The sequence below is a fragment of the Mirounga angustirostris genome, unplaced genomic scaffold, assembly GCF_029215605.1.
Source record: "Mirounga angustirostris isolate CCGP_5_RB_7025 unplaced genomic scaffold, mMirAng1.0.hap1 SCAF_8, whole genome shotgun sequence".
NCBI classification, from domain to species: Eukaryota; Metazoa; Chordata; class Mammalia; order Carnivora; family Phocidae; genus Mirounga; species Mirounga angustirostris.
Window position 1 is genome coordinate 72,090,590 of NW_026991716.1, and position 21,398 is coordinate 72,111,987.

Here is a 21,398-nt window from a genome sequence, read left to right on the forward strand (position 1 = left end):
AGAAGCCTGCTTCTCCCTCTCCCACTCCCCCTGCTTGTGTTCCCTCTCTCGCTGTCTCTCTCTCTGTCAAATAAATAAATAAAAATCTATTAAAAAAAGATATTACAGTTATTTTAGTATCCCTGTATAATAGTTCTAACATATACACCATCTTCAAGTCTGGTTGTTATTTTTTATTGTTTTTCTCTCTTGACAATGGGTTTTTTGTCTTTTTTTTTTTTCAGTGTGACTTGTAATGTTTGATTGAATGTCACGTATTGCATAAGGTGCACAGTAAAACCTGAGGTATTTACACTTAGAAATGAGTACACTTTTTCTGGCAGACAATTAGATTGAGTCAGTCTGGGTAGTAGTTGAGCTGGTTTGGGGGTGTATTTTTTTTTTTTTTTTAAGATTTTATTTATTTGAGAAAGAGAATGAGACAGAGAGAGAGAGAGAGAGAGCATGAGATGGGGGAGGATCAGAGGGAGAAGCAGACTCCCTGCTGAGCAGGGAGCCTGATGCAGGACTCTATCCCGGGACTCCAGGATCATGACCTGAGCCGAAGGCAGTCGCTTAACCAACTGAGCCACCCAGGCGCCCTGGTTTTGGGGTGTATTGTTGCTGTTGTTACCGTCAGTATACCGCAGACGTCAAACTCCTCCCACAGTGGGTTGCTGCTAACTTGTTTGTGTGGCTCCCGCAGCAGGAGAGGATTTTCTCCTTGTTCCTATTGCACTCTTAGCTGACAGCTTGACTTACATAGCTGTGTAGAGTCTCCTTCCATGCTCCCAGCTGCTCTTGCTGGTTACTTGGTGCAAGACTTGTGGTGGAGGCAGAAGGGGTTTTGCAATTTTCCTGTTTGAGCCTCAGTCTCAGGGGGCTCCTGTGAACTTGAGCCCCAGAGGCTGAACTTTTTCAGTGCTTGTGTCACTTCCCTAGTGGAAATTATCTTCTGCCTCATCCTCAGTGCAAAATCTAGAATGCCGGCAGGTTTTTTGTCTCTCCCCAACCTCCTCCCCTCCTGACAGTGGAGCTTTGCCTTGCCCGGCTTCTCTTCCAGCACCAGAAGAGCTCTATTTTGTATCAGCACAGAGTGTGGGCATGAGTGGGCTTTCTGTCCCTCCCCCAGTGTTGATCTTGCATTTGCCTGATGTCAGACCAGAGTGAAGGAGGATGTGTGTTTCCTTCCCTTTCCAGCAGCAGCTAACTTCTGCCTGGTATCAATGCCGGAACTCAAGAATGAGAGGCTTTACTGTACCTTCCCAAGCAAACGGACAACTTTTGCTGCACGTGAGGGTTCAGTCTGAAGCACGGATGAATTTCTTGCTTCTGCCCCACCAGTAGCTGATAATCACCTTGTGTTTGGGCAGTCTGAAAGTGTGCATAGACTTCTTGGTACTCCTGCTTTACCCTCATATCTTGGAGCAGGCATTACACACCAGTATCAGCAATATTACTTTCTTAGCTCTGCCCTGCTTGTACCTCTCATGAGCATCTCTTGAGGTGGGAAACTGTGAAAAAGCAATTTGTGAGTGGGTACAGAATCCTGTGTCGGAGGCCTTCAGGGTTCTAAATTGGCATGCGTGCACATTTGGCCCTTAAAGAGTGTTAAAACTTCAGTTCTTTTATAGCAATGTCTCTTCTTCCTGTGCTCTATCAAAGATGAAACAATTCATGAGTCTCACCTCCTCAGAGGGGCTTATCATTCTGGAGTTTAGATTATTGGTTGCCTTATGACCTTACTTTCCAGATGGGCTCAAAAACTTATGGTTTTTATGGATTGTCTGGCTTTTTCTTTTTTTTTTGTTTTATTTTTAAAACATTTATTTGAGAGAGAGAAAGAGGAGAGCACAACCAGGGAGAGGGACAGAGAGAGAGGGACAAGCAGACTCCCTGCTGACCGCAGAGCCCGATGTGGGGCTCGAGGTGGGGCCCATCCCAGGACCCTAAGATCATGACCTGAGCCAAAGTTAGACACTTAACCAGCTGAGTTACCCAGGCGCCCCTGGCTTTTTCTTTTTGTTAAGGGTAGGAACAAATATTTTTTATGGTTTTCTACTTCTGAAGTTCATTATTATATCTTGGAACTAATCTTTGCAGCTGACTTATTTTGGAAAATAAGAAATAATCCAAAGCACAAGGACATACTTGCTCCCCCCTCCCCCAAGTAATTAATAGCAAGGCAGTCAAGTGCTGGTTGGTAGCTGTCACTGGTAGACCTAAGGCATAGGCAGACAGAGGGAAATGATCCCATGGAATAGGGATAACTAATCTTTTAGAGAGAGGGTTTCTTGCTTAATATTGATATAAATTGTAAATCCACTTTAACTATATAGTAAAAGTGGCTGTTGCTAATGATGTTTTGTTATTGTTCTCCCTAGGAGAGGTTTGTGATTTTTTTTCAAAATATTTAGAGTGTAACTGATTCCTCAGGCTGTTGGTTAATTTTTAATGCTTTTACTGATCAATTTCCTTTTAAATCAATTTCCTAGTTAAATGTCAGGGCTGTTTTTCCTAATACTAATGTCACATAAGATGATCTTTGATAATTATGCCCTGTTGATGTTCTGAAGTGCACAGAGGCCTTTATCACATCCTATTTAAATTTTCCCATGCAAACTGAGGCATTCAGTTCAGATTGTCTTGGCTCTTTTGTAAATTGGACTCACCATCATTGAGGTAGTTTGGTGGAGTTAGAAGCTCCAAGTTGTATTCACGACAGTTGTTACCTCGCTCTTTTCTAGTTTCTCTGAGGCAGTGCTGGTCTCATTTTTCATCTTTTTCTTTTTAAAATTGTGCACCAGAGGTTGGCAATTTAAGTTGCTTAGATACTAATCTTAATTTTAGAGGCTTTCTTCAAATGTCTGTCCTTTTATTTTGAGAGTGATGGACCAGAGAGCTAAATGGAAGCTCCGTGTGTGGGCAGAACTCTTTTATGCATTGGTTTGGCTGCGCTGGCAGGTGTCCCCAGCCGACTGTATGCAAGTCTTTTGGGCTGGAATCCTCCCCATCATCTGCAAATAAGTGTTCTGAGGGTTATTTAGGAAATGGGAGCTGCTGGGATGGTGGTGGTAGGAGGTGGATCTTAATGTTTTGACATGTAAGCTTTTGCTTCTGGATTTTAGTTCAAGCCTCTCCCCACTCCCAAGTGTGTTTCCTTTGGTATAATGTTTCTCTGGTTCATCCTCTGGAGAATAAGCCTGCACTTCTTGCAGGATTGGGAAGGGGCTGGTTGCTTGGTAGTGTAGGATGGGGGAGGGGATTTAAGGCTCATATTGCTGCTTCAGTTGAATTCAAGATCTTCCTGCCCCCTAACTTCAGAACTACCTGGAATCTCTGATTCTTACACTTTTGGCCGGGTGGGGGTGGAGGGGATGGGTTCTCTTGCACACACTGGGTTTTTATAGGTTCCCCTCCAGCTTTCACAGGGTCTATTTCACCTTTCTTCATTCTGCTAAGAATGTTCACTCATCCATTTGGCTTTCAGGCTTCCAGAACTTTATTGCTGTCGTCTCTTCTGATTTCTGTGTCTTTTTGGTTTTATGTGTTATTTATCTTTTACAGTCATTTTAGAAACTTTTCAGGAGTATAAGAGACGAATGCTTCTAATCCTGAAATCCTAAGGTACTCTACTGTCCAGCACTTAGTTGGGTATAGGATTAACTCAAGTAAACTGATTAAAGTTAGGTATATATACTAGATATCCCTAGAACAATTACTTTAAAAATAATGTGAGGAGGTATAGCTAAAAAGTCAATAGATAAAATGAAATTCTAAAAATATTTTGTTAACCCAAAAGAAGGCAGGGAGAGAGGAATAGAGAGACACAGATAGAAAACTTGGAAGAAGAAAAAGAAAATTTGAGGGTAAGGATGAAGACTAGATAAAATGGTAGCTCTAAATTCAGTCACATCAATAATTAAGTGTAAATGGACCAGTCATTTGAATTGAAAGATACAGATTGTGTGATTGTGCATCAGGACCTAACTACATGATGGTTATAAGGAAGAGATACACTGTATTTATTTGGTTTTGTTTGTTTATTTTGCAGTGTTTTATATAATTATTTGTCTTTGGTTTTACATTTCCAGTCAAAACATTGGTTTCCAAAGTTACTTAGGTCAATTCCTTTTCTTTGTTTCTTTTTTCTAAAATTGAAGTATAATTACATACAGTGGTATATTAGTTTCAGATGTATAATATAATGATTCAGCAATTCTATACATTACTCATTGCTCAACACTGTATGTGTACTCTTAATCCCCTTTATCTAATTCTCCCATCCCCCAATCCACTTCCTCTCTGGCAACCACCAATTTATTCTCTGTATTTAAGAGTCAGGGTTGTTTTGTGGGTTTTTTTTTTTTTTTGCCTCTTTTTTTTGTTTGTTCATTTGTTTTGTTTCTTAAATTCCACATATGAGTGAAATCATATGGTATTTGTCTGATTTATTTCACTTAGCATAATACCCTCTAGGTTCATCCATGTTTTTGCAAATGGCAAGATCTCATTCTTTTTTTTGTGGCTGACTAATATGCCAATATGTATATATACCACATCTTTATCCATTCATTAGTCGATTGACACTTGGGTTGCTTCCATATCTTGGCTATTGTAAATAATGCTGTAATAAAGGTAGGGGTGCACATATCTTTTCAAATTAGTGTTTTTGTTTTCTTTGGGTAGATACCCAGTAGTGGAATTACTGGATTATATGGTATTTCTACTTTTAATTTTTTTTGAGGAACCTTCCTACTGTTTTCCAGAGTGGCTACACCAATTTGTATTCCCACCAACAGTGCATGAGGGTTCCTTTTTTTCCACATCCTTGCCAACACTTGTTATTTCTTGTGTTTTTGATTTTAGCCATTCTGACAGGTGTGAGATGATTTCTTATTGTAGTTTTGATTTGATATTTGCATTTTTCTGATGACGAGTGATGTTGAGCATGTTTTCATGTGTCTGTTGGCCATTTGTATGTCTTTGTAGAAATGTCTGTTTAGGTGCTCTGTAGAAGGGATACACTTTAAATATAAATACACAGAGAGGATGAAAGTATATGTGTAAGAAAATGTATACTATCTAGACAGTAAGTATAACAAGGTTGGCCTGTATTAATATTAGATAAAGTATATTACCAAAGACAAAGAATCTTACTAGAGATAAAGACATTTCGTAATGTTAAAAGAGTCAGTTCATTATGAAGACAGTTTATGCTTTATAACAAAGCTTCAAAATACATGAAGCAAACATTGATAGTATTGAAAGGTAGAATTAAAATCCACAGTTATTGTTGCATGTTTTAATACCCTGTCTCAGCAGTTGATAGAAGTAGATAAATATCAGTAGACTTAAAATTAATGTGCTATTTCTTTACTGAACACAAGATGGCAAAGTGGTCACAGTCCTTGCAAAAATGGACCTGTACATTTGAATACAGTGAAATATGCTATGATTTTATTGTGTGTACACACCTTTTTTCCTTCATTGATTTTAGAGCCAACAAAATGAACAGTAGTGAATAGTGAAATAAATAGGAATACTACAATGTAGTTGCATAATACTTGACGTGTACATGATAGGTATTAAATAAATTTTTGTTGAGTGAATATAATGTGGGGCTTTAGAGTTAAATTTCTGTTTGAATTTTAAACAAAAATTAATTTTGAATCTGATTATAAAAATTGTATAAAACTACAAAAATTTGAGTACAAAAAATACTTACAGCAATAGTTGTCAAACTTTTTTGGCTTTAAGATCTCTTTACTCTTGTAAAAATTATTGTTGACCCCCAAGGAGCTTTTGTTTATGATGGTTTTATCTATTGATGTTTTTGCCTTTCAGAAATAAAAATTATGAAATTTGAAGAGGCAGCTCTTTCTGCCCACAGGTCCTGTCACTGTGCTTTAATAAAACCAAGATTTTATTTATTTATTTATTTGAGAGTGAGAGAGAGAGCGCACGAGCATGTGAGTAGGAGGAGGGAGAAGATCCCAAGCCAACTCCATGCTGAGTGTGGAGCCCGACTTGGGGCTCGATCTCATGACCCTACAATCATGACCTGAGCTGAAATCAAGAGTATGATGTTCGGGGCCCCTGGGTGGCTCAGTCGTTAAGCGTCTGCCTTCGGCTCAGGTCATGATCCCAGGGTCCTGGGATCGAGCCCCACATCGGGCTCCCTGCTCTGCGGGAAGCCTGCTTCTCCCTCTCCCACTCCCCCTGCTTGTGTTCCCTCTCTTGCTGTGTCTCTCTGTCAAATAAAAATAAATAAAAAATCTTAAAAAAAAAAAAAAAAGAGTCTGATGTTCAACTGACTAAGCCACCCAGGTGCCCCAATAAAACCACCTTAAAAAAAAAAAAAAAGACATTAAAGAATATTTTTAAATTAACTTTAAAATAAAAACAACTCACCATATGTTATCACAAATAATAGATATTTTTTATGAAAAATAACTGTATTTTCCAAAACAAAAAAATAGAGAAGTGGCATTGTTTTACATTTTGGCAAATATCTTTAAAGTGTGACTTCATAGGTGACAGTTGAATGCTTTTGTCACCTTCTGCACTTCATACACTTGTGGAAGAAAGATTTTTAAAAAGGCAGATGACATCTTGTTAGTATTACTACAAAAATGTTTTGGCCTTGGACCACCCACCAAAAGACTTTTAAGCTCCCTCAGGAAGCTCTGGATCATGCTTTGAGAATCTCTGACATAAAATAGAACAAAGAAAATGACAAATTATCAATGCGTGTGTGGCCTCAAACCATGGGGATGCAGTTCACTCCTTATCAGTGGGCTGTTACAGTTCACATGTAGTTACTTAACCTGAAAAATTGTGGGGGCCTCATCTGGGAGATGGATTAATAGGTATAAATGTCACTTGAGGCTTACATTGTGGTGTCAGATACAGAGCTGGGGTTGAGAATGACTTGGAGCTTACTGCAATCCAGTTGTGAGTTCAGTTATCTGAGATAAGTGATTCAGGTTCTGTGGTTGGGAAAAGGCTTTTTCTGTCTGTGGGAAGTTGGAGTGGTGACTGAAAAAGAGTGCTCTGAAATTGGAAGCTTCCCACATTGCTGCTGGGAATAGAAAACATTCTGGCAGTTCCTCAAAAGGTTAAACATAAATTGGGGCGCCTGGGTGGCTCAGTCGGTTGAGCGACTGCCTTCGGCTCAGGTCATGATCCCAGGGTCCTGGGATCGAGTCCCACATCGGGCTCCCTGCTCTGCGGGGAGCCTGCTTCTCCCTCTCCCACTCCCCCTGCTTGTGTTCCCTCTATCGCTGTGTCTCTCTCTGTCAAATAAATAAATAAAATCTTTAAAAAAAAAATAAAATAAATAAAAAAATAAATTGTATATGACCCAGCAGATTTACTTCTATGTATAGACTCAAAATAAATAAAAGTATATGTCCACACAAAAATGTGTGCATGAATGTTCACAGCAGCATTATTCCTTTTTTTAAATTTAATTTAATTTAATTTTTTTATGTATTTATTTGAGAGAGAGCAAGCACATGAGAGGGGGGAGGGTCAGAGGGAGAAGCAGACTCCCCGCCGAGCAGGGAGCCCGATGTGGGACTCGATCCCGGGACTCCAGGATCATGACCTGAGATGAAGGCAGTCGCCCAACCAACTGAGCCACCCAGGCGCCCAGCAGCATTATTCCTAATAACCCCAAAGTGGAAACAACTTAAATGTCAATAAACTGACGAACAGATAAACGTGTGCTCTATCCATACATGGAATATTATTCAGCCATAAAAAGGAATGATGTATTGACACATGCTACAACATGGATGAACCTTGAAAATATTATTCTCAGTGAAAGAAGGCAAATAAAAGACCCTGTATCGTATGCTTCCATTTATATGAAATGCCCCAAATTTGCTAGTCTCAAGAGACAGAACATACATTCGTGGTAACTTAGGGCTGGGGAGGATGGTAGGAATGTTGCCTGAAGAAGGTTTTTGCATATTGTTCAATCATACCATCTGTCGTGTGGTCAGTGACCCCTATACAGGGACTCGTGTTCCTCACAATATCAACATCAAAAACTCAAAGGGGCTTTTTCCTTTTTAAAGAAGTAAGGCGTCTCCTTTTGTTTGTTTGTTTCTTTTTTTTTTTTTTTAAGATTTTTTTTTATTTATTTGAGAGAGAGACTGAGAGAGAGAGACCATGAGAGGAGGGAGGGTCAGAGGGAGAAGCAGACTCCCCGCTGAGCAGGGAGCCCGATGCGGGACTCGATCCCGGGACTCCGGGATCATGACCTGAGCCGAAGGCAGATGCTTAACCGACTGAGCCACCCAGGCGCCCTGTTTGTTTCTTTTTAACACTTTTTAAGATCAGATAATGCAGCCAGTGTTAGTAGTGTCTCTTTTTAGCCTTGGCTTCTAGGGAATTCAGGATGACATTTAATGCTCAGCCATAGTAACATTGTTAGTTGGGTTAGGTGACTGGGATATTTTCTTTTGCACGTTTTGTTGTGGGTTTTTAAAATTTTTACACACAAATATTTTGTTGTAAGATGCCTTAGTCTTTAGCAGTAGCAGTTAGGGTTTAAATTACAACAAATATAAAAAGCATATGTGAAAAACGAGGGGCAGCATTTACGAAGATGGAGAAGAGTTCTTTGTGTGTAAAATGGCAACATTAGTTTTTAGGTATAAAAATGATATTGATCCTTGAATTAAGTCTTTAAATAAGCAGTGAGCTCCTAGACACTGGTACTCTTCAAGCAGATGCTGGATGATGGTCTGTCTGTAGATCTTAGAGAGGTAAGTCCTGTACTGGATCAGAAATCAGACTAAAAATTGCCTTTAGAGTTCTCCCAGTCTTAAGACGCTATCATTCAGTGCTTGAATTGGCAGTATAAGTTTCTGATGATACAAAGCACTAAGTGGTAATTTTAAATTGAGTAATTTTTATTCTAAGAACTTATTTCAGAGCTCAGAGTTCCAGACATATAACATAAGAGATAATCTAGTTTGGAAATACTAGAACAGGTGCTACCAGTACATTACATAAAGAACTCAGTGTAGCTGTTGTTCTGAATGTGTGCTTTCAGTTGCACTGCAGTTCAGCTAGGGTGAATTAGCTAAAATATGTACCCCTGAATATTGCCAGGGCATTTAAAAAGTGTTGTCTTTAAACATTAGAGTAGATGTTCCTAATAAAACTGTTGTATTTTAATTTTAATAAGTTGTTCTTATTTATTTATTTATTTTTTCAGTTACACTGAGATATAATTGACATATAACACTTTATAAGTTTAGGGTGTATAACGTTATGATTGGTATGTCTGTATATTGTAAAATTAACTTGCTCTTCTTAACAGTACTCAGTCAATCCTTGTATCTACTCCTGGTCAGAATTAAAAAAAATAAAATATCAGGATGGGTAGGTAAGATGGGTGGATGGATGGATGGATAGATAGAGTGATTGACTAATCAGTAGATATTCTCCTTAACTGCCCCCTCTGCAACTGAAGATGACCCATGTAAATGATCTAAAGCACCAGTTGGGCTGTGACCAGAGGATCTTGGTCATAGCAGTTTTGTGCCATTCAAGGTTGGTATTTTATGAATCTCTTCCTGCCCATTTTTGTTCTTAATGTCATTATTAGGATTTAGGTTTTACAGAATTCATTAATAGCCTAACATTAAGTTGAGATTATATCTGTGGGTCCCTAAATATCATGTATTTATATTTAATGGGCAATTGGTTGTACAAATCTGTGATACTTGAGCAGCTAGAGCTATAGGAAGAAGTTAATTGTGTCATTGCAAAATTTAGAAAGATGCGAGCAAAATTAGTTTCAAAAACCAGGTGGTAAGAATCCATGGGAGGCTCTAGGCTAGAGATTACTGTCTAAAAACCACGTATAGTACAAGTAGAAGACAATGCAGCATGAAAGAAAAGCATAAAGTTAGGTTCTTCGCATTTGTTTTCTTCTGCCACATTCAGGTTTTAGTTTTAGGAAATGCTTTTGAAAAGGGAAAAGGAAGGAGATAAGATAGAGGAAGAAAAAGAGAGAAGAGCCTTTGCACCAGAGGAAAAACATCAGTTGCTTTTTGGGAGCTGGGTTTATGTCTCATAATTAACAAGTTACTAAAACTGCCAAGTGTGGTTGGATCTAACATTTCTTGGACTGAGACACTTACAGTCTCAATTCCTTACAGTGGGGGATTTTATAGGCATTCCTAGTTTTGTCCATTTGAAGAGCATGGAAGCTGTTCAGGTCTGGAGTGAGAATATGAGAGGATAAGGGTCAATCTAAAGGGTTGAGAGGTCGAAGAGAACACATGTGGGATGTTCTAGGCTTTATATCCTGATTATGGATAACTGGCAAAGCTCCCTGTTTATCTTTCTGCCAGTTGCTGAAATATGAAATTCTATCACAGAAGGTTCGTGATTGTGTGTGGTAAGTTTCATGTTCTTGAGAAACTCCAGTTGAGGTTTGGTGGCCAAGCAGGTTTGGAATTCCAAGTAAGGCATTCTATCTTAAAAACAAAAGCAAACCCCAAAAAACAACCTATTGGGAATAATTCTGACCCTAATCATTACCTCTGGCATTTGTGGTCTGTGGATTTTAAGCATTAAACAATAGGAAAAATTCCTTCCAAATTTGGTAGAGAAGGTGGATAGGGAAGAGAAAGGAGAGAACTCCACCAGTCGTTTTGGTTGTTTTTTTTTTTCCTCAGACTTACTTGGAGGACTGCTAAAAGAGATTTTGTGAATTTACTTCTTTTTGTTGCCTAAATTGCTTTTAAGCCATCTTCTAAAGAAATCTACCTGGTTGGTTAGTCTCTAAAATTACACTTGTGGCAAAACTATACAATACCTTTTTGGGCCTGAAATCCAATCTCTTCTTTCCTCCCAAGATTATCATATAGGATGAAAATTTTAAGTTACCTAAAGTTATTTAAATTCATGGAAGTCATAGCATAAGGAGAGAATAGTCAGGATATAAGAAAACCAGTTGATCTCATTGTACCTTGAGGCGTCTTCAGGGCTGGATTTGTCTATTGTCTTGTTTTCAAGTAAAGGATTAAAAAGCAATTCATTTCCTTGGGAAGGCTATTCATTGAGCAAATTTTCCTCCATTTCTTGTTCCCTATTCTTTTTTTTTTTTTTTAAGATAAAAATAATATTTAAATGTATGAACAGATGAGATAAATGTTTGGAGAAGATAAAAGGATTATTAAGATCTCAGCAAGAATCTTTGTTCCTTGGACAACTGCAGAGAAGGATTGTGCTTGCTTTCTCAGGGCATGCCTCAGTGGCTCAGTCACCCTTGCTTGCCCAGCGGTCGCTGAGATGATCAGACACGTGGGTGACGGTTTGATTCTTTTTCATCAGATTTTCCTACCAGGGCAGTAGAGGGTGATGGAGTAGAGAGAGAGAACTTTTAAAAATCATGAACAGTGTTTCATTATTTGTGTTAGGAGGCAGTTCGCTCTAGGTTTTTCGGATATCTGCCTATCTTACAAACAGAAACACTCACTGTCTTTGTTCTGGACAGTCTTTTCAGGGATGCTGGCATAGTAAACCACCTTGGGTAGTAGAACTCGAGACTCCCTCTGGAGTAAAGGACAGGCTTGCCTACTGTTTGGTATAATAAAGATGATGTCTCCCCCCAGAACAAAGGGCACCCACCCACTTCCTGCCCACTCTAAAAACTTCGGCTTGCCTAAACTCGGAGTTCTCCTCTTGTCATACAGCACAGTAGTGCACAGGTAGTATGTGGCCCTCTTCACATAGGTCTGTAGGAATCGGGGTTCAGGGAACTCACGCAAATGCTGATATTGTAGCTACTGCTAGTGATATGAGTACTAAATTATCCTTTGCGTCTGACGTTTTCTGCCCAGGACCCATGAAACTGGCGGGCTAACTTGTTTGCTTGTGAGTCTGATGAAATCTGAGAGCCTTGATGTACTTAATACTTTGAAATAATAATGATTTGTTAAATAGGAGGTATTTGAAAAGATTTATTGGAGCTTACATTTCTAGTTTGTACAACTTTTAAGAAGTTCATTTAGGATATTATTTGCCCTTGCTTTGATAGGGTTTGTTTATAATGTCAGCCCATATATGGAGTATCATCCTGGTGGAGAAGACGAACTAATGAGAGCAGCAGGATCCGATGGCACTGACCTCTTCGATCAGGTAAGGTGGTGAAGGTAATCATGAGTATTACAGTGGAAGAGTTCTCTTAGATTTAGCAGTGTGATAGTTGTAGTCAAAAAAGAAAATAGCTGTACAAATTTCACATGTGTTGGCTTGAATTTTGAAATGTAGGAAGATGCTCATAAGTAACAACTGTTTGTTTAATTTGCCTTTGAATTATTTTACTGTAATTTTAGAGCTGGTTTCAAATCTGTATCTGGGCATCTACTGTCAAGTGCTTGCTGTCTCCTCTGCTGATAGCTGTTTACTCGGTTTTGATTGATTCTGATGATGATGATGATGATGAAGATGATTGGGTCATGGGAGGCAGTAACAATTAGAAGAAAGAACAAGACACTTAGCTTCTCTGTGCTTAGTTTTTTCTCGTTTGGGGAATGTTAAATAACCGGCCTGTCTTGCTATACTGAATCTGCATATCATGTAGAAAGTTAGATGATTAGTGAATAGAAAAATCTATTTTTCCTAGAGTGGTAGCAGAGATTTTATATGTATATTTCAAAAGATATTTAAATTAGTCATCTTTCCCCTTACATTTACTAAAAACAAACATTAGCTCTTGTACTACTTAAAAGTTACATAGAGTATGTTAACTACTATCAATAGGCTGAACTGTTATTTTGAAACAACAATCTTGAGAAGAACAGAAATTTGCCTTTGTCTCACATATGCTTTGTTTTGTATTTTAGTGATGATGATCCATGTTGTGGTACGGGGATTTTAATACCATTTGAGATAGTGGAATGAAATTGGGTTATTTTTAGAGTTGACTTCTTTTTTTTTTTTTAAGATTATTTATTAGAGAGAGCACGAGTGGGCAGAGGGGCAGAGGGAGAGAATCCTCAAGCAGACTCTCTGCTGAGCGCGGAGCCCAACGTGCTCCATCTCATGACCCTGAGATCACGACCTGAGCTGAAACCAAGAGTCAGATGCTCAACCTACTGAGCCATCCAGGTGCCCCGAGTTGACTCCTGAACAAATATAATTTGATTTCTGTTCCTCCTACCTTCTCATCTATTTTAGGATTTATTTTTTGACCAGGTTGCCAGAAATACAGTTTGTTTTATATTTAAATGTACTGAGGTGCATCTGCTTAAATAGCAGAATCCCATTTGCTGTTCATGTTCTTCGTGGGTTGGAAGAAAGTCATGTTTGGCCATTGGTCATAATAGCATTCTCCTGGGGAGGTTCTTATTGCTGATTTAAGGCAAATTCCCATTGTCATTTGGTATTTGTTATTACCTAGCAACGCAAGCTAAATAGAAAAGTTTGGGAATATTTGTGTGAAAAATTGTCTGCCATACTTTTTTCTTATATCTATTCTGTAACCTAGATTTTACTGGAAACTCTTCTTGTGGAAGAGTATATTCAGCCTCAGGAGGTTACAGAAGTGATCTCAGGGTCATGAGGTTATATGGACCTTATTTAAGTAAACCTTATTTAAGTTTTGGAGAAGTCACAAGAACTGCTATGTTGTTAAATTCTTTAGCAGTTTAAACAGTATGTTAGTTACCAGATTGCTGCATTCCCCTTGGCTTTAACAGGACCAGTGATGTTTATTTAAGACTTTTACTTACCACAGAAGTAAACAACTTTATATTCTAGAAACTGTGGGGAAGCTTGTATCTTTAAATATTTGAGAATTTATTCAAGGCTAGTATTTGAGTTGTACAAAGAATATTAAGTAATCTTTTTACTGTCAGATTTCTGTCTCTACTTTGGATCCTGCTTCTGACCTCTTGTTTTTTATTTCCAAATGCTGTTGGGCAATTTGATTACCCATAGGCACTTCAACTTGTTTTGCCTTCAAATAATATCAACTCATCTTCTTCCCTTTTATTCCTCCTCTGTTTCCTGTTTTTGGTAATGGGGACTCGAAGCCACTCGAGTCATCTTTGCCTTCCTCATTGTGCACCAGTATCCAGTCACTAGCGAAATCCCTTGATGCTGTCTTTAAACATTACATCCTTTTCTCTCTTCCCACTGCCTTAGATGAAGTCCTTATCACCTTCTCTGGCCCTGCTGTTTTAATACTGCCCTGATACTTTTGCCTTTAGTACCAATGTAAATAACATGACAGCTGGATGAGTATTGTTTAAGACAGTCATCTTAGCACCTTGTTCTACAACTCTTTAGAGGCACACCATTGACAGTGGGATAAATTGAAAGTCCTTAGCATGGCCTTTGAGGCCTTAAAAGACTGTATTAAGGCAAATATTTTCAACATGCATTTTGCTTTGAGCGAACTGAAGTGCTTTGAGCAAGTGCTTCCATGATTAACAAACCTCATACTTTTGCCTCCTTGAGTATCTTTCTCCTTCATTTATCTATATAATTCTACCCAAAGCTATAGCCCCAGGGATATTGCTTTACATATCATTGGATGTTCCATAAATATTTGGTAAATGGGATTTACCAATTTCTGTTAATAAATGAGTGCCCATTTATAATTACATATTATGTATTTGCTATTTTAGTATATATTTATTTACTTAGGAGCATACACAAAGATTCTCATGTCAGTATTATTTGACCTGATTATTTATTTTACTGATGGTCTAATATTTTATTGAATAATATGTTAGTTTTCCTTTACTGGTCTTTTACATTTGGACATCTAGATTATTTCCAATATTTTGCTAATATAAATAGTGCTATGATGAATATCCTGGTACCTGCATCTTTGTGTATGTGTGAGTATTTTCTCAGGTAAATTCATGAATTACTCAGTGAAAGAGCTGCATATTTTTAGGCTTTTAATGTATATTGAGAAGGTGTCTCCAGAGGGTATTTAAATTTAATTCCTACTGGTGAGTCTGGCAACAAACACTGTCAGTTGTTTTCCTTGAAGTGACAGTCTCAGTCTGTTCATTTTCATGAAAATGTCTGTCAGATACCCAAGTCTGAATAACCAGTTTGTTTATCAGTCTTTTTTTTCTTTTACATATAAAGAGCCTTCTGAGACAAAAGCTCACTTCAGTTTGCAAATCAAGTAATTACCCTGGTGGTTGCCTACGTGGCTCAGGTGGTTAAGCATCTGCCTTCAGCTCAGGTCATGATCCCAGGGTCCTGGGATTGAGTCCCATGTTGGGCTCCCTGCTGAGCGGGAGCCAGCTTTTCCCTCTGCCTGCCGCGCTCCGTCCCGCCCCGCTTGTGCTCTCTCTCACTCTCAAATAAAATCTTAAAAAAAAAAAAATAATTACCTTGGTGTTTTTCCTCAAGGTGACCATCTTACTTTGCAGCAGAAATGTTTTTGAAAACATTTACACAGAATGTAAACAAGACCTACACTCAAGCATTGAGGTTTAAGAAAATTGTTTTCTTCTACTTCATGAAAGATATTCTTTTTTTTTTTTTTTTTAAAGTAGGCTCCACGTGAAGCGTGGAGCCCAATGCAGGGCTTGAACTCTTGACCCTGAGATCAAGAGTCAGATGCTCAACTGACTGAGCCATCCAGGTGCCTCTTCATGAAGGATATTCTTAAATGAAACCAATCCCCCCTGACCTCCATGGGTATGTGATGGTGAAGAATATTAAGATTGAGACTGCTGCCTTGATTCGTGCCAACATGCAAGCAGTTTCACCCACCATTGCTTTTTCCACATCAGTGCAAGTGTTAACATTGGTGAAAAAGGCAAATAACATCTCAGTATTATTATGAGACTAATTGAGACCTCATGGATATCTGAAAGGCTGTCAAGAACCTCCAGAGGTCTGTAAACAACACTTAGAGAACATTGTTCTAAAGAATCCCTATATATGCTGCCTTCCTGTCACTCCCTTATTGGCTAATTGAATCTGCTTCTTAGTTTTTTCAGAGCACTATAAGAATGGTTAGTTTTGCTGAGACTAAAATTAGAGCATCTCATGGAGTTAGAGTCATGTTGCTTTTCTTTCATTTATATCCTGTACTAGGTTCATCGTTGGGTCAATTACGAATCCATGCTGAAAGAATGCCTGGTTGGCAGAATGGCCATTAAGCCCGCTGTTCCTAAAGGTAAGCGGTGCCAGTGCTAACCTGCAGTGACCTGTGACACGCATGTACTTTTTTTTTCCTTAGATTTCAACAGAGAGATTTAAATAAATCACTGTATTGTTCTTATTTTTCACTGGCCTCTTGGTCTGGCCCTGTAAAGATTTTACTTTAGTTCTTTAGAATGAAGCAATGACATTACCTTAAAATTTTGACATGTTTTGAGGGAACACCCATAGTGTGAGGAATGAGCATTATGGAAGTGAACCAACTTTATTTACTCCTTATATAGTTTTCATTAGTCTTTTATTCTCTCATTGTATAGATCAGCCAGAACATTTGGTTAGAGTTGACTTTTAGACTAGTTTTTTAGAATTTCTCTTTGAATATGCAATATATTCACATGACTCAAAAATCAGAAGATATATAACAACTTGTACAGTGAAATTTTTCCTTCCAGCTTTGTCTCCCATTTGCCTTGAACCTTCTCCCTCCTTCAGTATGGAAAACCCATGTTCTGATATTAAGGTACTTTTAAAATACACTGATTTCTTCCCCTTACCTTGTGACTTGACTCTATAATCTGTATGGTGTTGGAGGTCACCTCTTTACCTCCTAAGCTTATTTCAGAAGAGCACCCTCTGAAAATTTTAGATGTGCAATTCTTTACTATGGAAGGAATGGTAGTCATTTCTTTTGAATAACTCCTGACTTTGATACTCAAAATAGGAATAAATTGGCTTGTTTGACCTGAGTCAAACAAATTAGGTCAGTGAGTTTTGTAATTCAAGGCTTTGTTGCCAGAGGCCTCCATCAGCAGTAGGGAAATAGAACAGGCATACCTAGACTTGAACCCTAGCTCCATGGCCTATTGGCCATGCCTTCTTTGGGCCAGTTTCTACCTTTGAGCCTCAGTTTTAATCTGTACAATGATACATAGGGTTAAGAACTAACATGAATAAAGTTCCTTTCACTGTGACTGTAATAGATCCTCAAAAAGGATTATTTTTTTTCTTCCCATTGTTAACAGAACAAAAAAGCAATATGTGTATATACCAAAAGCATACTAGTCTGACCTTTAGTGTGTAGAAATTCTTGTAAACCATTTACTTTGTAAACCAGTTCCTTTCTCCTTTTAATTGACTGCTAAGTTCACTGATTCACTGCCAACAGGAGACATGATGTTAACTGAAGTTTCTAAATGACTACTTTTACCTCATCCTGACTGTTTTTTCTCTCATTTACATAATCTGGTACTAGCGGTCGTGTGTTCTTCTGTTACTACTCAGGGTAATCAGAAAGTATGGCAGGCTCCTTAGGCTTTTAGTCCACAGGAGACATGAAGTTAGTAAAAGGACTCTTCTGGTTTCCTTCCTCCTTTCTGGAAATGGAAGACAGATCATCCTCAAAATTCTTCACCAATAGAACAGATACCATTTAAAATAAGCAGATTAGTTCAAAAAGAAATCTCCAGATATTTCCCCATACAAAAAGGGTAAGTAGAAACAGCAATCCAGGGTGATAAGCTACCTCTGTTTCCCTCCAGCAGTTATCTAGATATTAGGAACTAAAGAGCCACACTGGAATTTTAATGGTCACACGGGATGAAAGACCAGATCGTGGGTCTGTAAAGGCAGGGAGTTGGAACTGAGACCGCTGCCTATGGCTTGGACTCTTGGAGGTCTATATGATCAGTGAATGGGAAAGCTAAAAAAAAAAAAAAAAGTCCAACAACAAGGAAGATATTAGGTTATCTTGTCTTCTCTGACCTTGTTTATGAGGTGATGGGGGAGAGGAAAGAGAGGCTTCCTCTGAGAATTTGTAACCACAGCCCTGCCTACATGAGAACTGAGAATTCAAATATATTCCACCTTTGTGGTCTCAGAAACCTCAAACCAAAAAATAAAATGGCCTCTCATTAGTGGTTTCCCAGGCTGTTTGGCAGAGGTAGATACAGATTTTTAATGGTGAAACACACTTTCAACCTAAAACCCTCAAGATTTCCACAGGTACACATCAGATAATTATTAGTACACACTAAAAAATTAGACAACATGAGGAAGCAGGTCAGCAGAAAAGAGCAAATTTTCACTCCCAGGACTTCATTATTCATATACAGAATAAAAATAATTATATTTGCAATATATTTCAAAGAATTATCTTTAAAAGAAATGTATTAGTAACAAGTAAAAAGCAAGATTAAAAATAATCATATTGAATTTAAAGAAATAAAAACAAATAGAACTTCTAGAAATGAAAAATAGAGCTGCTGAAAACTATGTAGCACAAATAGCCAAAGAGCTCAGTGAACTGCAAGATTGAGCAGCAGAAATTATACAGAATGTGGCATAGAGAAACAAAAGGGTAGACAAATAGTCACGAGATGTGGGGGATCTGACACTTGTAATCAGATTTCCAGAAATAAGTGGTAGTGAGAAGGAGGAAGAGGCAACATGTGAAAGGATAGTGGCTAAGAATTTTCCAGATGTCATTGATGTCATAAATCCTCAAATTCAGCCAGTTCAGCAATTCCAAACAAGATAAATAAAAAGAAATCGATGCATAGACTCTTTGTAGTAAAACTGCAGAACACTAAAGACAATGAGGAGATACCGAAACAGCCGCGAGAGACAGATGTGCCAACAAAGCAGTGCCTGCTGAATTGATGGCTAACTCGTTTAATTTATTAGCTGTTACTGCTTATTTACCAGAACAACAGCAGAAGCCAGAAAACAATAGAACAGTATCCTAAAAATGCTGAGAGAAAATAATTGGCAACTTAAAATCATCCAGTAACAATGAGGATAAAATACAGGTAGTTAAGACAAGGAAGAAAAATAAAACAACAACCGTGAAACCAAAATCAGGAGGGTTTGAGCGGTCTAGGAAATAGGCTTTCTAATTAAATCCTAATCAGAAAGAAGTGAAAACTGTAATGAGTGTTCTCTCTCCTCCTCCTCCTCCTGGCTCGGGAGTGCAAACACATTTCTTACTGAGAAAGAGATATGGAGTCAGGTATTATGTATTCGTAAATCAAAAGTTTCCTTTTAACACTGTCCCCAGCCCTGATGCTGATTCCTGAGGCCGCAGAGGACCTACAGAAAGAGGACAGGTTTCATAGACACTAACATGGGCTCAAGTCCCATCTCTGCCACTCATAAGCTGTTACGTTCTTTGGCATCAGTGAACAGATTTGAGAGTTTTTCCTCGACAGTAAAATGGGGCTTAAGCACGAAACATCCTAACGTCCTTGTGAGGATTCAGGGAAGTGCTGTTTGCGGAGCACCTAGCACAGGAGAAGCTGCGGGCCCAGAGATGCTGGAGATAGTGGTTGCTGCTATCCTAGCTCCCTTCGCCCCTCCACTCCTCAGGACTGAGGCTGCTTACCTTCTCTAGTCCTTTTTTTGTATCCCTACAGTTACTAGGTATAAGCTAGTATGGACTGGTGTGTTTCACCTGAAAGATGGTTCGGTTTCTGTGAAAACCAAAGTGTTCTCACTCCTGTTGCCATGGCATAAGAGATGAGGGCTGTGAATCTGTGTTTTGCTATAAAGCCCTTTTGGAGCATCCGGGTTTTGCTAGGCGAGGCCAGAAGCAGGTACTGATGAGACAACTTGCAAAGCATTAGGAAGCAGACAAGAATTTCACAAATCAGAAAGATGTTGACTGCAAGTAAGGGGATCAGGTTTGGTTTTTTTTTTTTAACAGTAGAGACTTAAGATCTACCAAGATACAGTTTGAACTCCAGGCTAACCAGCAGGAGTAGAGCATATAAAAAGGGACAGAGTAACTAAAGAGAAAGATCTAATGTGTCAGAAATAAGGAATGTTCATGATAATTAAGGTGAAGTACCATTTTAATGTAAGGACCGCTTGTGCCTTTGGGCAGGGTTTGATCATTGAACTCAGCTGGCCTTATTGATAGAAACTACTAGATTGGGATAAACTGTGTAGTTGTCCAAACTGGGGCAGTTCTGAGTATGCAAGGAGGCTCTGTTCATAATTGTGCTGGATGACAGGGGATAGACTGTGACTCTGGCAAACCAGAGCATGTGTTCACACTGCAAGTAGAACTTCTAGATGAGATGGGGACAGAGGATGAAAACAGATGAAGTAGGAATAGAGAGTGAAGCCAGAGATGAGGTGGGAACAGTAGGTGGAGAGAGACTATTGCCGGCATGAGGATTTGTGTGTGGGGGGGGAGATGGGGTGACGGGGCTACACCGAAGAGGAATTTTATGCATGGGCTTCTTTCAGTACAAGATTCCTGGCACCCTCTTTTAGGTAGGTGGCCTGCCAGACCCCAAAGCAAGGGAATCCAGAATCCAGGCATTTTATGGGCATCCGTACAGTTGGGCAGTTCTGGAAGGATAGTTTTCAGTTTATCTGGTGGTTTCTAGTGTAGCAGTGGCGAAATGCATATGCAGGAGCTAACAGCATCAGAATATAAAACATAATACTAGTGGGGGCGCCTGGGTGACTCAGTTGCTTAAGTGTCTGCCTTTGGCTCAGGTCATGATCCTGGGGTCCTGGGATCAAGTCCTGCATCGGGCTCAGTAGGGAGCCTGCTTCTCCCTCTGCTTCTGCCTCCCCCCTCCCCCCGTCTCTCTCATTAATAAATTAATAAAATCTTTTTTTTTTAAGATTTTATTTATTTATTTGACAGAGAGAGCGAGAGCGTGAGAGAGGGAACACAAGCAGGGGGAGTGGGAGAGGGAGAAGCAGGCCTCCCGTGGAGCAGGGAGCCCGATGCGGGGCTCGATCCCAGGACCCTGGCATCAGGACCTGAGCTGAAGGCAGACGCTTAACGACTGAGCCACCCAGGCATCCCATTAATAAAATCTTTAAAAAAAACCCAAACACAATACTAGTGGATCCTTATCAAGGGAAGAATCTGGTTTTTTTTTCTTTAATAATCCTTTGTTTAAAAAGCATTATGGTTTGTATTGTGCTTTAGAAAGATATCAATAATGAATAAAAGGAGAAACTTTGCTTGAAAAGGCAAAGCTTCAGTTCTTGATTACTTATTTATGTGGAACACTTCATTCTCTGGCAAAGATAAAAAATGCTCTTGCTTTTTGCCCTTATTTTAATCCTTTGCTGCCATTATTGTAGACACACACCACCTGTGGCTCTTGAATGCTAGAATGTGCCTCCTCCAAATATATATGTGTTAAAAGTGTAAAATACTGCATTTCAAGACTTAGTTGAAAAAAAAGAATGTAAAATGTCTCATAAATTTTACATTGATTACATGT

General features: G+C 38.9%; 1 protein-coding gene across 4 annotated transcripts in view; it reads left to right on the forward strand.

Annotated features, from left to right (window-relative positions):
- LOC123837903 (cytochrome b5 reductase 4) overlaps positions 1–21,398 on the forward strand; it is an 85,870-nt gene that overhangs the window by 13,326 nt on the left and 51,146 nt on the right. For all 4 annotated transcript variants that reach the window (XM_064597819.1, XM_045867182.3, XM_064597820.1 and 1 more), the window contains 2 exons: positions 12,050–12,150; positions 16,084–16,165. In XM_064597819.1, coding sequence (XP_064453889.1) covers positions 12,050–12,150; positions 16,084–16,165 — 183 coding nt within the window. The remainder of the gene's footprint in view (positions 1–12,049; positions 12,151–16,083; positions 16,166–21,398) is intronic.